The 15,872-nt window shown below is 39.1% G+C and overlaps 1 protein-coding gene across 5 annotated transcripts in view; it reads left to right on the forward strand.

The window, feature by feature from the left end:
• GAS2L3 (growth arrest specific 2 like 3) overlaps nt 1–15,872 on the forward strand; it is a 35,627-nt gene that overhangs the window by 3,087 nt on the left and 16,668 nt on the right. For 2 of the 5 annotated variants that reach the window (XM_088651971.1, XM_088651970.1), the window contains exons 2-6: nt 932–1,062; nt 3,835–3,867; nt 4,407–4,575; nt 12,720–12,838; nt 15,157–15,298. In XM_088651971.1, coding sequence (XP_088508097.1) covers nt 3,850–3,867; nt 4,407–4,575; nt 12,720–12,838; nt 15,157–15,298 — 448 coding nt within the window. In that variant the 5' untranslated portion in view covers nt 932–1,062; nt 3,835–3,849. Of the gene's footprint in view, nt 1–931; nt 1,063–2,412; nt 2,612–3,834; nt 3,868–4,406; nt 4,576–12,719; nt 12,839–15,156; nt 15,299–15,872 lie in introns of those variants that run through there. The other 3 variants (XM_035126992.3, XM_035126993.3, XM_035126988.3) reach the window with 2 other exon arrangements.

The raw sequence follows: 15,872 nt of genomic DNA on the forward strand, positions 1-15,872 counted from the left end.
TTTCAATCCTACTAACAGCGTCATGCTTTTGACTTTTTGCGCTTGTGTGTGTGTGTTTAATTGTTTTATTCGTTTGGTAAACTGCCCTGCTTCCTGCCAACCTAGCAGTTTGAAAGCACGCTAGTGCAAGTAGATGAATAGGTACCGCTCCGGCGGGAAGGTGAACAGCGTTTCTGTGCCCTGCTCTTTTTTCGGTGTTCTGTTGTGCCAGAAGCGGCTTAGTCATGCTGGCCACATGACCTGGAAAAACTGTCTGCAGAAGCGGACAAATGCCGGCTCCCTCAGCCTGACAAGCGAGATGAGCACAGCAACCCCAGAGTCGTTCACGACTAGACTTAACTGTTAGGAATCCTTTACCTTTACATTTTTAAACTGCTCTGCTATATAATTTTGGGGTGGTATTAAAATGCTTACAATATTTTATTTGTTTGATTATGTATTCTCTGGAAACTTTCATAACACTCTTAAGAACAGAGGTAAAATGCCCAAGTAATAGCCACTGAATTAACGTCCAGTGCCTGAACTCACTATGAGCTATTTGCTAATTCAGAAGTGGTGTTGGAATGATAAGCTGCAGCGAATGGTGGCTTTAACTGCTAATAACTTATGGATGAGGGACATGGATATTGAATGCTTTTGGTGAGTCAGCATTTGAAAGACATACATAATCCAAAGTGGGTCAGCTGATACCTGTCATCGGGCCAGATGTGTGGGTGAGAAGCAAGCTTCTGAGTTGCACATATAACTTCTTGAGGCAGGAATTTGAAGTAGTAGTGGCAGTATGTATGTGAGTCAGATGGGCCTCTGTGAGTGACTCAGGCCACATACTTCCTTCCCTCAGCCCCAAATCAGCTTAATCTCCAGTTTCTTGAATTGTGGTAACTTTTGAGGAAGAGTATAACTGTTTGATTTTTTTTCTTCTCTTCCACAGGAAGGAGGAGATGTCTCAGCATAGCCTGCCCCCTTTTTTAAAAAAAATAATCCAAAAGGCTTGATGCAATTGCATCGTGGTTCATGCTATGATTCTGCAGTTGTGGCTGGCGTACTGCACTTAGCTGGCCTGTGAGTGATCACTACTTTAGTTAGTTAATTTTGTTTTCTTCTTGTTTACCTCCTTATTCCACTTTTTAAGATTGTCTTCCAAATGGGCTCACATTAATTTTAAACAAAAATAAGAGGCCGAGCTTGTCCTTAAGTTTACACACTTTTTTAAAAAAAGAAGTTGAGTATATAGATACTCAACAAAGATAGAGAAGTAATATCAGCTTCACAATGCCAGAAGAAAGGGATGAATTACAAACCGGCATTAACAGTGTGGACCAGGGCATTGTGCAATTTTCTTTCTCTTTTTGGTCCTCGGACAAGCTGCAGTTTGAGTTGAGTGTGTTCTTTCTAATAAAAAGGGGAGAGCAAGTGCCTTTCTTTGGCCATGCACTTCCCTTTGCCATGATATTCTTCCTGGGTGGAAGGCAGTACGGCCTCCCAGTGACTCTTGGTCCCCTTGCTGGCGGGAGATGCCAGAATGTGCTTCCTTTCAGATCTGCAGTCCCATTTATGGTGTGAAGATCCCCATTCATGGCTGGTGTGTATGTGTCAAAAGAAAACCCACAACAGCACGCAGGGAATGGAGAAGGATGATGGTTCCGTCTGGCAGTGTTTTCTTTCTCATTCCTTATTATAATGTTTCCTCATTTCCTTAAGCCACAATTCATATTCATATTCAAACTGATTTGAGGCAACAAGGATATATATATATATAAAGAAGGGAGGAGGACAGAAGGGCAGAAGGTAGCCTGCAAGCTCATTGCTTGCTCCCAATCCCCTAAACCATGGTTTGGAGGATCAGGAGTATGATGTCTGAATAGAAGCTCTGATTATATCTCTAGAGTGCCTGAGCAGCAGGAATCCCGCTTCTAGTTGACACCATATGGCCAATTCAGTGATGACATTTTAATAGACTTCTATGACAGACAGGGTGTTACCCAGTGAGTTGTTGTGAAAGAACTCGACATTTTCTTTGAAATGCCCATGCCCCCACTCCAAAGATTAGTTTTGTGAGGCATTCCTGAAAAATGAAGATTCTGGACATTCTTCCAATGTTCATTTGTGAATATTTCATTTTATTCAGGCGCCGAGCATGCCCTCCAAATTAGGCTGCCTTTTGTTCTTACTCTGGCGATTGGCATGTTAAGGCCCTTGTCTGATTGTATGGGGCTCCTTATTTTAATGAGGGCAAGCCTCTTTGCTTGCTGCTCCTGCCATATTTTCCCATTTCTAGAAAGTCAATGAACTCTCTCAGGCTTGTAGTTAGGACAAAGGGCTTTTTATGCTCAATGAAATTTATTCCCTGTGACCAGCTTGTGGGAAGCATAATACATTCATTAGTAATGCTCTGCTTTTTTATATTCTGCCCTCTTTCGTATGGTGCAGAGAAGAGAACTATCAACAGGAAAGGGGCATGTGCTATTAACATCCAAGAGAGAAGTTGTGGGACTTCTGCACTGACAGATATGATTAGTTCAGGATACAGCATAGCTGTGCTCTCAAACTGACTATGGCTCAAAACCCAAATCAACCTCTGACTTAGTCCTAAATCTGGAGTATAAGCAAGGTTGGTATTGCAAAGAATTAAAATGAGATGTGATTCACCTCATCAATAGTATATAGATTTTTGTTTTAATTAATTTGCTAGCAAGGGTTTTTAGTGTATATGTGTTTTTAGCGAGGGTTTTTAGTGTATATGTGTTTTTAGCCTGTATTTTACCGTATCTTTTTCTTTCCTTATGCTTAATGTACACCCCCCTGGGCTCTTCTGAGGAAGGAGAAATAAATAAAGTGACATGGTGATTCTGTGAAGGAAAATTTAGAATAGAAACATCTTTGTGTTCTAAACATTATAATCCAATTGGCAATCCTAAGAACTATGGTTTTCCCCCAGTGCAAGAGTTTTATGCAAGCTGAATAATGATGTTATTTCAATTGTGTTGCCTTAAACTCTGTTTCAAAATCAAAGTTCTGTCAACTTCCTGCAAGAGACTTACTGGCCTGGTTTGGACAATCTTTCCTGGGTTCCTGAGCCATGATTTAGAAAGATCATCCAAACCAGGCCATTTAAAACATTTCTGCATTCCTTAAATGTGTGCTCGAGCCTTCCCCAATCTGGTAGCCTTCAGGTGTTCTTGGTTTATAATTCCCTTCATCTCTGACCATTAGCAATGCTTGTTGGGGCTGATGGGAGTTTGAATCCAAAATGCCTGGAGAGTGCCAGGTTCAGCAAAGCTGATGTACACTCTTGCTGCTAAACTGATTTTATTTTTTCCTTTGTTGCAATTTTGTATTACTGTAATTTGTTTTTTATGATTGTGCACTTTAATATCATTTCTTATTCATTTATTTCTGCCTAGCGATTGCATGTCATTGGATGGCTTATATAAATATAATTAATGTTTCTGAGTCTTTTTATTAGTTTTCCTTGTTTGTAGTTGTTGCCATTTTTGCAATCGGCTTTTGAAACTTTTGCAGTCATGTGGGAGGAGAGAATTGCTCCAAACCAGTTTCCTATCCCCTCTTTTGCACTCTGTCTCACGGTCCCTGACTTCCCAGAGAGGCTGTGAGGGATTGCAATTGGCTGCAGGGAGAGAATGGATGATAAACTTTCTGTCCATGAAGGATTTTCAAGTTAACTTACCGTAGGATCTATGTATGTATCTATGAGACTCATAACATCTTTTCTCATAGCAGTTCATAACACTAAATTTGTAGGTGCTAGGTGTGACTCCAATATAAAATAGCCCGTGAGTTTTAATTTAACGTGTCTCCCCTTTCCATTCCTAGGAAAGTGCAATCGCCATGCAGCAGGCAGTTCAGGTAGGCACAGTGAATTACTGATGTCTTTATTATCGTTTTCCTACCTTTACAAAGTCAAAAAATATGCTTCTGAAGAAAGACCTGTGACGATTTACAGCAGAATCCTGTTCATGCCTACTCAGAAGTAGATCCTATTGAGCTCAGTGCTCCTGGAAATGGGGAATAGAATTGCCACCCAAATGTGCCAAATTTATGTATTGTAATAACTTGCTGTTTATTTTACTCGCTGTTCTTTTAAAATGAAAAATCAAAGTTTGGAATCCAGGCTGCATGCCTGTCGTGGACCATACATAAAAGCAGCATCTCTGATGTTCAATAAGGCTATTCTAAAACAGACGTGAAGCGTTTGGGTAATAGATTAGATAATGTCAATACTGACTTAATACTACTTTTGTACCTTTTTTTTGGAAAGGGCTTAATAATGTTTAGCAATAATGTTCAGCCGTTACAACTCACTTTCTGTATTGCAGGTTGCAGCTTACCATATATTTCAAAGTGTAGCCCAGTTGTATTGTTTAGCTGTTGGTGTCTCCCATTAGATTTGGTTTGGAGAGGATCCCCCTCTAAGTCCACGAAGTCCGCTGACTCCAAGGCATGGCCCAGGCTTGGCAGATGTTTTGCTCTACGACCAGTGGATCTCTGTCCGACATGAGGCAACTCTGGTTCCTATGCAGGAGGACCTGTCCATCTGGCTCTCTGGCTTGTTGGGTACAGTACTAGGAATATTTGTCTGTTTGGAAGAGGCATTGCCCTAATTATTGTTATTGCCCCATTCAGAGATCTGTCTCCTACATTTATTTATTTATTCAGGAATATGTATAAACTGTTTAATCAAAGTGTTCCCTATTCTGCCTAAGAATTATAAGAGCTGTATGTAATAAAATTGCAGATAAAAACACAGCTAAAATGCTCAAAACTCTCTCTCTGTGTGTATAAAAATATGTAAAATAATCAGCATTAAGACACAGTTAAAATAAAACTAATACAGTAAAGGTAACTCAATTTAAAAACTAATAGAGGTAACTAAATGCCTGGGTTGTCTTGTTGAAATAAAATACGTTTTTAACAGAAGTCTAAAACTAAATACAGTCACGCCTTGGATCCCAAACTCCTTGCAAGTCAAACGTTTTGGCTCCTGAATGCCAAAGTGAGTGTTCCGGTTTGCGAACATTCTTTGGGACCCGAACGTCTGACGCAGCTTCCGATCGGCTGCAGGAAGCCACATCTTGGTTTACGAACATTTAGGAAGTCGAACGGACTTCCAGAACGGATTCCGTTTGACTTCTGAGGTACCACTGTATATTGAGGGTGCCTACCTAATGTCAATAGGCAGGAGTTTCAGAGCACAGCTGCTGCCACAGTAAAAGATGGACGCTGAGTAAATGAGGGTTGAAGAAGAGAGTGCGGATGTGCTGGCCCCCTCTCCCGAGTCCCATCCCAGTTTGCACATGCTGGAAGGCAAGCATCTGAGGTGCAGATCCTGCTGCATGCTTGGAGTCTCTCTGCAAAACCTCTGCTGCGGATTTTTGCCTTCCAATGCCTGGCAGGCAGTGGGGACGCAATGAAGGCAGCAATCTTTTTTTTTTTTTTTTTTTTAAATTTATTTAAAATTAAACTTTATTACAATATACAACATTTATCACAGAATAAAAAAAAACTTCACAATAAAAAATGATTATAACAAATATTACATTTGACTAATTTCATTTCTCAGAAATAGAAATAGAAATACCTTCCCCCCTTTCCCCCCTCCCTCACCCTTTCCCCTTGCCCTTTGACTTCTCAGCCTGATCCGAACTTATCCTTTACTCTACCAGTTTAACCATTTCCTGCATACCTTATTCTAACATCAACCTTATTTCTTTTTTATTATTATTATATATATACATCATATTTTCTATCATCTATTACTTTTCATCTTCCCATTCCATACCTAATACATTAAACTGAACCTTATATAGTGGAGATATAATTGGAGTTTACTACCCTTGTTTTAATATACTCTATAAATTTTTTCCAACTATTTTCAATTTCCTCCTTCTTTGTACCTTTAATTTCCTCATATTTTTTTGCCAAATTATAAAAATTAAATAATTTTTCTTGCCATTCTTCTTTTGTCGGAACGTGAACATCCTTCCAATTTTTTGCTATTAGAAGTCTCGCTGCTGTAACTGCGTATCTTAGGCAACAGCCATCTCTAGGGTTAACCTCTTTCGGCACCATTCCTAATAAGAACAATTTGGGGCACTTCTTGATCGGGTATCTCAATATTTTCTTTAGTTCATTATATATTAACTCCCAAAACCTCTTTATAGGATTACAGTGCCACCACATATGTATGTGGGTGCCTACTGCCTCATTACATCTCCAGCAGATGTTAGTTGTTCCTGGGTAGATTTTTGCCAGTTTCACTGGTGTTAAATACCACCTGTTCTGCATCTTCATAATATTCTCCTTTATATCATAACATGGTGTAAATTCAAGGCCTTTCGTCCACAATTTTTCCCATTCACTCATTGTTATGGGTTTCCCTAGGTCTTGGGACCATTTTATCATGTAATCTTTTGTTAATTCCTCCTCCGTTTTCCACTTCAATATAATTTGGTATAAATTTTTTATAAATTTATCCTTCTTATTCAATAAAATCTCTTCTAATTTAGATATTCCATTCTCAAAGCCAATTTGTTTATCAATTTGTAACCTTTGATTCACTTGAAAATACTGTAACCAGGAGGTGAAGTATCCTTTTACTTCCGCATATTCCTTTAGGTGCCAAGTTCCTTCTTTATTTTCTATTAACTGTCTATATGTAGGCCATTTTGTTTCCATATTTTTTCTTCTTACTGCCACTACCTCGAGGGGGGAGATCCACCAGGGCGTCTTCGGCTCAAAGTATCTCTTATATTTTTGCCATACATGATATAGCGATTTCCTGATAACATTGAGCCGAAAACTACTCCTTTTTTCAATTTTCTCCCTCATCAAGTAGTGATGCCACCCAGAGGCTATTCCCAACCCCTCTAAATCCAGTAGGTCGGTGTCTTCCAATGTAATCCAATCTTTCAGCCACCATAGTGCCGCTGCATCATGGTATGCTTCCAGATCGGGCATTCCGTATCCTCCCCTGTGAGTGCTGTCTATCATAATTTTATATCTGATTCTTGGTCTCTTTCCGTTCCAAATAAACTTGGTTAGATCTCTTTTCCAATCTTTAAATATATCTCCTTTACCTAGTATTGGCAAGTTTTGAAACAAATGAATCATCCTGGGGATTACACACAATTTCACTAATGAGATTCTACCCAAAAGGGATAATTTCAATTTGTCCCAGGTTACAAATTTTGTCTTAATTTTTTTCCAAATTGCCTTATAATTCTCTTGGATTAAATCTATTCCCTTGACGGTTGTTTGAATACCCAGATACTTTATTCTTTTCACTATTTTCAATCCTGTTTTTTCCTGTAATGTTATTTTTTCGGTTTCCTCCAAATTTTTTACCAACATGTGCGTTTTATTATAATTGATTTTTAGACCGGCTAGGTTTCCATATTCTCTTATTTTTTCCAAAGCTTTGGGGATGCCTTCGATAGGGTCCTCCGTGGTGATAATAATATCATCTGCAAAAGCCTTTGTTTTAAATCTTTTCTTGCCAATAATTATTCCTTTTATCTTTTCTTCTTCTCTAATATTTTTTAAAAGAATTTCCAATGTAATTATAAACAGAGATGGCGAGAGGGGGCACCCTTGTCTTGTGCCTCTTGTTATATTTATTTTATTTGATAATTTGCCATTTATTAAAATTTTTGCTCCTTGAACTTTATATATTGATTTGATTGCATTTTCCATCATTCCTCCTAATTTTAACTTTTCTAATACTTTCAACATGAACGACCACGAGACCCTATCGAAGGCCTTCTCCGCGTCAATGGCGAGCAATGCTGCTCCCTTGTCTCTACGACTCTCTAAGCATTCCAATATATTTACTATATTCCTTATGTTATCTTTTGCATATCTCCCTTTTATGAAACCAGCCTGGTCTTTGTGAATTATATCTTCCAAAATTATACTCAATCTCTTGGCCATAATTTTTGCGAAGATCTTGTAATCGCTATTCAACAGTGAAATCGGTCTATAATTATCTGGTTTATCTAAATTGGCTTGGGGCTTGGGTATTAGTATTATTTGGGCTTCCGTCCATGATTGAGGGGTGTTTCCTTTTTTCAGAATTAAATTCATTAGTTCCCTAAAGGGTTCTAATACCTCCTCTTGTAGTACTTTATAAAATTCTATTGGGAGCCCATCTGGACCAGGGGCTTTTCCTCTTTTCATATTCTTGATTGCATCTACAATTTCTGGAGTTGTTATTTCTTTATTTAACAAATTTATTTTTTCTATTGGTATTTTTGGTAGATGATATTTTGTTAAAAAATCATCAATTTGTTGGGGTGGTGTTTCTTCCCTTTGATACAAATTTTCATAGAATTTTTGAAAGATTTTTGTAATCTCTTCTGTTTTATAATAATATATTCCCTCCGATTCTATTCTATTTAATATTTTTTCATTTATCCTTTTTTTTATTTGCCACATTATCAATTTACTGGGCTTATTGGCCCATTCAAAATTTTTATACTTCCAATATTGTATTTGTCTATCAATCTCATAATCTATTAATTTTTCATATTCTGATTTCAATAATTTAACTTCTTGCTCAACTGCTTTATTGTAGTTTTTATATAGTATTTTCTCCTTTTTCTTTATTTCTTGAAGGATTTTTTCTTTCTTTTGTTCCCTGTCTTTCCTTATTTTAACGTTTTGTGATATGAAAAAGCCACGCATCACGGCTTTGCCCGCGTCCCAAGCCACTAAGGGGTCAACCTCACCGTTATAGTTCAATTCAAAATATTCTTTTAATGCTTTTTTTGCTTCCTGCATGGTGTTGGTATTATTTAGCATAAAGACATCCATCCTCCAGGTTTTGGGGGTGTTTTCTTTTTTTAATGAGAGAATTACTGGATTGTGGTCCGAAATAGTCTGTGGTCCTATCTCTATTTTATGAATTCTTAATGATAATTCTTTTGTGATCCAGATAATATCTATTCGGCTCGCCGTCTGGTGCCGTGCTGAGATGTGTGTGTATTCTCTTTTTATAGGGTTCTTAAACCTCCATGCATCCAGTAAATTTGAATTACTTATAATATCCATAAATTTTTGGGGTAATTTTCCATTTAATTTTCCTTTTCCTTTGTTCCGTCCATTTTTATCTAACTCTGGGTCTACAATACCGTTCACATCTCCCATTAATATCAATTTTTTCCCTGCATAGTTCATTATCTGGTCTCCCAATCTTTTTATAAATTCTTTCTTGCTCCCATTGGGTGCATAAATTCCCACCCAAAACCATTGTTCCCCTTCAATTACTGTTTTTACTATAATAATTCTTCCCTCTTTATCTGTCCAAATTAATTCCGGGTTCCATTTACTTTTTATGTAGATCACAATCCCTCTTTTCTTTTTTGCATCAGCTGCAACAAATTCCGCTCCCAATTTATCATTTTTTAACACTCTAACATGTTTTCTGTTTATATGCGTCTCCTGGAGACAGATCACATCCAAGTTTTGTCTTTTTAATATATGTCCCACCCTATTTCTTTTTTTTTTATTGTTTAGGCCGTTCACGTTCCAAGAAATTATTCGCATATTCATATTTATTAAATATCAATTTAAATATATATGTTAGAAATAAAAAATAAAAAAATTATTTTTACAATTATTTTTATTCTTATTATTTTTCTATATCTCTAGACTAAGCAGAAACAAGGGTATACATTAACTATAAATCTGATGAAGTGGGTTACTATACTTTCTATATTTGCCTCTTAATTATTACATACAACATCAAAAATAAAAATAATCATGATTAAGCTTGTGTTTGTTGGTATTATCAGTCATTCTAATAGTTGTCCATCTTCTTTTTCCTCGTCTTCTTCCTCGCCTTCTACTTCTCCAGCCGCCTCCAACTCTTCCCCGCTGAGATCCTCTATATCATCTCCCTTTCTCCGGGTTTGATCTTTGACTGTCTTTGATTTATCTCCCCCCAGTTCTTGTGCATAAGTTCTATAAAATCTGTCCGCTGCCTCTGGCGTGTCGAATCTTCTCCATCTGCCCTTGAAGGAGAATGCTATTCCCTGGGGGTATTCCCATTTAAAAGAGATATTTTTTGCTTTTAATGGTTTAGCCAGAAATAAATATTTTTTTCTTTTGTGAACCAGTCTAGGTGGTATTTCTTTCATAATGTATATTTCCGTTTCTTCCATGATCAGCTTTTTTTGTGCTTTGGTTTTTAAAATTTTATTTCTTAGCCACATGTTCGTAAAAGATACAAGGCAATCTCCCGGCCAGTTATTTGCTTTCGCTTTTTTAGAGTTAACTCTGTAGACCTCCTCTATTCTAGTTTCGACATCAAGCTCTTCTAGGTCTAGCCATTTTGCCAGGGCGCTTACTAGACGTTTTTCTATATTTTCGTTGGGTAGTTCTGGAATGTTCCTGAATCTCAGGGATTTCTCCTTTAATTTCATTTGCATCATCGCAAGAGCATCTTGCGATGCTTCTAGGGCGGCGTTTTGTTCTTCCATGTCCTTCTTTATCTTCTCTAATTCCTTCTTCCCCTCTCTTTTCTCTTTTGCCATGTTTTTCAACGTTGTCTCCAGTGATTGGTGTTTATCTATTATCTCTTGGGTCAATTCCATTGTCTTATTGGACTTTTCTTCTATGTTGTTTATTTGTTCTTTTATTTCCTGTTTTTCTTTTTCACTAGAGTCCATTTTCCCTTCCATATTTTCTACTTTATCTTCCAATTTTTTTATCCTTTCGTTCATCTCCTGTTTAATTTCTGAGAGGTCTTGCTTAATTTTCCCTATATCATTTTTGAAATCTTGCTTGATCTCTCCTATGTCGTTTTTGAGACTTAAAATCAGCTCCTTGAGGTCCAATTCATGCTCTGCTGATGAGGTTCTTCTCTGGTTGGAGGCTCCTGTCGCCAGGTTCTTTTGCTTATTCATTTTATATATATTGTCCTGCCAAACCTTGTTTGACCACACGATGTCGCTCTCTGTCTTATACACCTCAGGAGCGTTATTATGACTGTTAAGGTCAATCTGTAGTCGCTGAAAGTCACTTTGTTACAGATTGCAGCAAGCTTTCCTCCTCTAGATGTCCTGATGTTGTAATCCACGTCACTTCTGGTTTCTTTGTAGCCTTGTCTGCTTAGTCATGTTTCAGTTTAAAAAGCCGTCGCCATTTTATTTAAGATTTTATTCATAAGAAAAAAGATGAATAGGCTTGAATAAGTCTTTAAGAAACCTCCCCACGTATATAAAAAGAATCGCGGGGGTGATAAGTACTGAGAAGAGGGATCAGTTTAAGTCCGTCGTTCCCCTCCTCCACACAGGACTGTTTAAAAACATACAAATACTTTTTGGTTCAGATCTAGATGAATGCAGCTTTATTCTTCAAAGCTCGGATCAGCTCCGTTTTACTTCTTGCGTTAAAAAAAAGTCCCCAGCTTTACGCTCTTTTTGGTCTCCCCCTGACAGCGCTTCTTGCTTCTCTCCCGCTCTCTCTCACACCCCGCTTTATGTTGTTAATTCTTCCGATTTTCCCTTCCGTCTCAGTGGGGGAGGGTGGGTGGGTATTTAAACATTAAATGTTCTCAGTGTTGTCTGCAGTTCTCTCTCGCCCGGGGGGGTTATTTAGAAGGGTTTCTAAAAAGGAATTTTTACCGTGCACGATCGCGTCGGGTTTCGGCTTTGCTGGTCTCCGTGCTCTATCCCGTCGCAGTGCCCGGTTTCTCCCCCTCCTTCCGATGTTTCTGAAGGTCTCCGGGAGAACCTTTGGGGCACCGCCGACTCCTCAGGCAAGAATCACCTTCTTGTCCCTTCGTGGGGGGTCGCTAGCCTTGCAAACCCCCCGCTTTTGCCAGCTTTAAGTTCGGGGGCTACAGAGCTCCCGTTTTTAGCCTGATCGCGATCCGCGGTCAAAAACCGGAAGTGAAGGCAGCAATCTTAGTAAGCACATTCTTGCTCTCTTCTCATGCGATTTGAATTGTGTGAGGAGAAGAATGTTTGCGTTGGGCTAAAGTTTAGCACCAAAAAAGTCAGAACCATTACCATACCCAAGGAATTGCAGGCACCTCTTCCTGTTCAAGGTACTCCCCCCCCCCCCGGTCTCTTTTCCCCTTTCATTTGCTAAGAGCATATAATAATGCCTTGCCACAACCTTTTTAAATGTTTGCATGTTTCAAAAAGCACTGACTAGTCGAACCAGTCGGTGAATTACCATTATGCAACCTGTAGCCCATAATATAGGCTGCAATTCAAATGATTTCTTAAAATGCAGGAACACAATCATATGCAATAAAATGAAGGATATGAATGAAGTCTACGATGCTGTGATTTCTAATGTGTTGAGTATGAGGTAATTTATTGCTCAGTTTAGGATGCCACATGGTTCTTCTACAACCTTCCACAGCTCCTTCTGTTGTGCTGGCTCTGCCACATATAACACCTTCCTGGCTAGCTGTGTGCATCTGACTTCCTCAACTTGGTGTCTTCCATATATTTTGGACTACAACTCCCATCATCCCCAGCTGCTGGGCAAGGCTGACATGAAATGTTTGAAGTGGGTTTGAAGGTTCAGCTGGAATTGGTCAAAAGCTGATGAAATACACACACCAAAAGGAGCATTGTGGAGGTTATTCTCCTGTGAAAATGGGCTGCGTTTATGCCTATGCATGTCTGAGTTGTCCGTTCAAGTTTATTATTCACTACTCTAATGAAAAAGTGGCTCTTTTACAGGGGTAGAACTTACAGCCGACCAATTGTTGGAAGATCTTGATAATGGTGTGTTGCTGTGCTTGTTGGTTGGAGTCATTCAAAGCACAGTAAAGGAAATTTGTGACCCAAATAATTTAAGGGTAAGTACAGCATTCATCGCAGCTTATAAAAATGTAGAAGTGAGATTTTCTACAACTTAATTTCGCTGGGATTATGTCTGCTCAGGTTCACATGAAGGATGTAGCATGCAAACTGAAAGTATACGTTTACCTTGTTAAGATGCACCTGTGGTAGCACCAGAAGGTGCTTTTGCATCAGCAGTGATAGCATGTAGTCAGATGTGCTTGTGCTCCTGGTTCAGATGCCGCTTTTTCCACATAAATGCGGGCAAGTGCAAGCCCAAGAGTCTTCTCATGTATGGAACTTTGGTAGCATTGTTGCATCTTCGAATCCAAAGCTTAAGACTATTCTACTTCTGATGAGATCTCATTTTCAGATAATGCATTCGGGACATTGGCCCCTGGAGTCCATCTTTTATGTTCCACCCAGGAGAATCAGCGTCATGTTGTTGCCTTGGCAACATGTCATGGGAAGCATGTATGTCATAGCTCCTTACGTATAATGACACTGGAAACAAGGGGGGGGCAGGGAGGAGGTTGTTTATGAAGCACAGGTAATAATAAATAAATAAATAAATAAATAAATAAATTTTATTTATACCCCACCCTCCCCAGACAAGACCGGGCTCAGAGTGGCTAACACCAAATATATAATACATAAAAAACACAAAATCAAACGATTGATTAAAATACAGTTCGAAATCACATTTTAAATTAAAATAAAATTAGGTGGGAACCCACAAACCACAACCGTAGGGGTAAGGAATATAAGTAGAGTCAGTTGGAATCACTTCCCACCTTGGGTGACTTTCAGGGGGAAGGGTGGTATATAAATTTAACAAATAAGTAAACAAATATTTACACACTCCAGGTGCACCTCCTTTATTCTTGAGCAGTACAGGTGCAAAGGGCTGTTGAAAGGTGCAAATGCAGGAGCGTAGGAAGACAGGTGGCGGTTTAGTTATGGGATGTGTGCCATAAAAGCTGTAGGGTGAAGTATAGTGGCAAGAAGCTCTGGAAACAAAAGTGCTACAGGTGATACATCCCAAAATGCATGTAAGCCTTCTGTAACGGCAGGCAATTCCTCATAAGTATGTGGGAGGAGAAGGGATGGGTGTGAGATGAGGGCAGTACTGCGCAGCCCAGGGCTGTGCAGGAAGGTGGCCACACCAGTGGGGCTAGATTAAAGGGGGTGGAAATGACAAGCCCCCACTTGTTATCTGTTTGATTATTTATGATGCTTCGTAACAGATAAAGGGTGAGACTTTGTTCGATTTTAGAAAAGATGATTTGGAATATTTTAAAAACCACAGCCTTGCTGATCATAGTGCTCTGAAATAGTTTATGCATTGGAATTCATTAGAAATATTAGTGAATCATATGTTAAGTCGTCTGACAACCTTCTTCTACATTTAGATTACTGGAGCATTATTTTGTATACCCTTGGGGCTTTGTCCTGATTTCTTTTCATGTGATACTCCATTCTTCTGTATTTTGCTGATAAGATATTTTTAAACCATCTTTCAAATCCTATTTTCAGCAGAGCAAGTAGCAAGTCAGTTAGGTATGGGTGGGCTCCCCTTTTTTGAGGAAAGTGTTTCTGACAACTAAAGGCTAACCTCCACAAGCCTTGATACATGGTCTATTTAATCCTCTTTCAGCCAAGTCCTCAACAGTGGGCCAGTCAAAACCATTTCCCTCACTGATAATACGTACCCAACAAGATTAGTTTCCATTGCAGTTCTCTTCCTTGGGAAGCAATCTAAAAGTGCTTTCCATGTGCTCACAAAACCTCTCTCCCTGTGACCACCACCCAGATGTAATACATTGTATTCGATCCAGGTTACTTTAGTTGTGCTTTCATTTCATTGAAATCAACAGGACTTCTATCCAATAGCACTGATTTCAATTAGACTAAAAGCGACTAAGAGAGCAATCCTATACACCAGAAGCTGGTGTAGTGCAAGATTTTGTCCTTCCCCCAGAATATCCTCTTTTGGGGGGTTTATAGCAGCTTAAGAACCACCAGACTTGGTTCAGCTAGCTGAGGGATAAGCTGGTGTATCTGCAGCTGAGCAGAGGATGAGGGGTTTAAGCCGGTTTAGCTGGCTGTGTCAGGAACCTCTCAGCCAAGCCAGAGATCTGCTGGATCCTAACCCTGCTCATCTCTGTGAATCTACCTGTAGCCTTGCTGCCAAAATTAATCTGGATCTAACCTGCTGTGTATGTAGATGTAAGGACTTTGCGGTGGTATAAAAATGAGTTTTTTCCCAAGCCTTCCGATGGTTACAGATAAATATGTGTACAACTGTTCTACACAACCATTTTCCTCTTTCCAGGATTTCCCTTTGAGAAAAGTCCCCTGTAAGAAAGATGCGCCTTCGGGATCCTTTTTTGCTAGAGACAACACTGCCAACTTTCTCAAATGGTGTCGCTGCATTGGCGTGGATGAGACTTACCTCTTCGAATCTGAAGGCTTAGGTAAATATCACCTAATGAGGTCATAGACTTATTTTAGCACAGTCCCGTGAAATGACACAACCATTAATTTCTCAGGCAGGTTATTGCTGTCTGTGGCTTCTAGTTAAAAGGGGTAGAACTGTTCATAAGAACTGGTTCCTTTGAGTGTGTTCCAGAGTTCCATGATTATGAAACAAGTGGTGCACATGCTCTGTAAAAGACAGAGTTAAGGTATAATCAATGCATGCTTCAATACAGAGCAAAATAACCTGATGGAAAGAGGGCCAGGGTACCAAATATATCATGGAGAGAAAGAGGAGGACTTTCTTGCTTGTTGCTTTTGGGGATAACAGAGGGGATCCTAGAATAGCTTTCAAGCCAGCTACAGAATAAAAACATATTAATAGTTTTAAAACTAAGCTGTACAGATTTACTGAGGGTGTTGTATCATGCTCTTCTATGGAACCAGGACTCATTTGCTCAAGATGTTGGGATTTCTAGATCAAGGGAAATAATAGTACCACTGTATTCTGCTCTGGTCAGACCTCACCTGGAGTACTGTGTCCAGTTCTGGGCACCACAGTTCAAGAAGGAT

This window comes from Zootoca vivipara, chromosome 9, assembly GCF_965207765.1.
Source record: "Zootoca vivipara chromosome 9, rZooViv2.hap1.1, whole genome shotgun sequence".
In the NCBI taxonomy this organism is placed as follows: domain Eukaryota; kingdom Metazoa; phylum Chordata; class Lepidosauria; order Squamata; family Lacertidae; genus Zootoca; species Zootoca vivipara.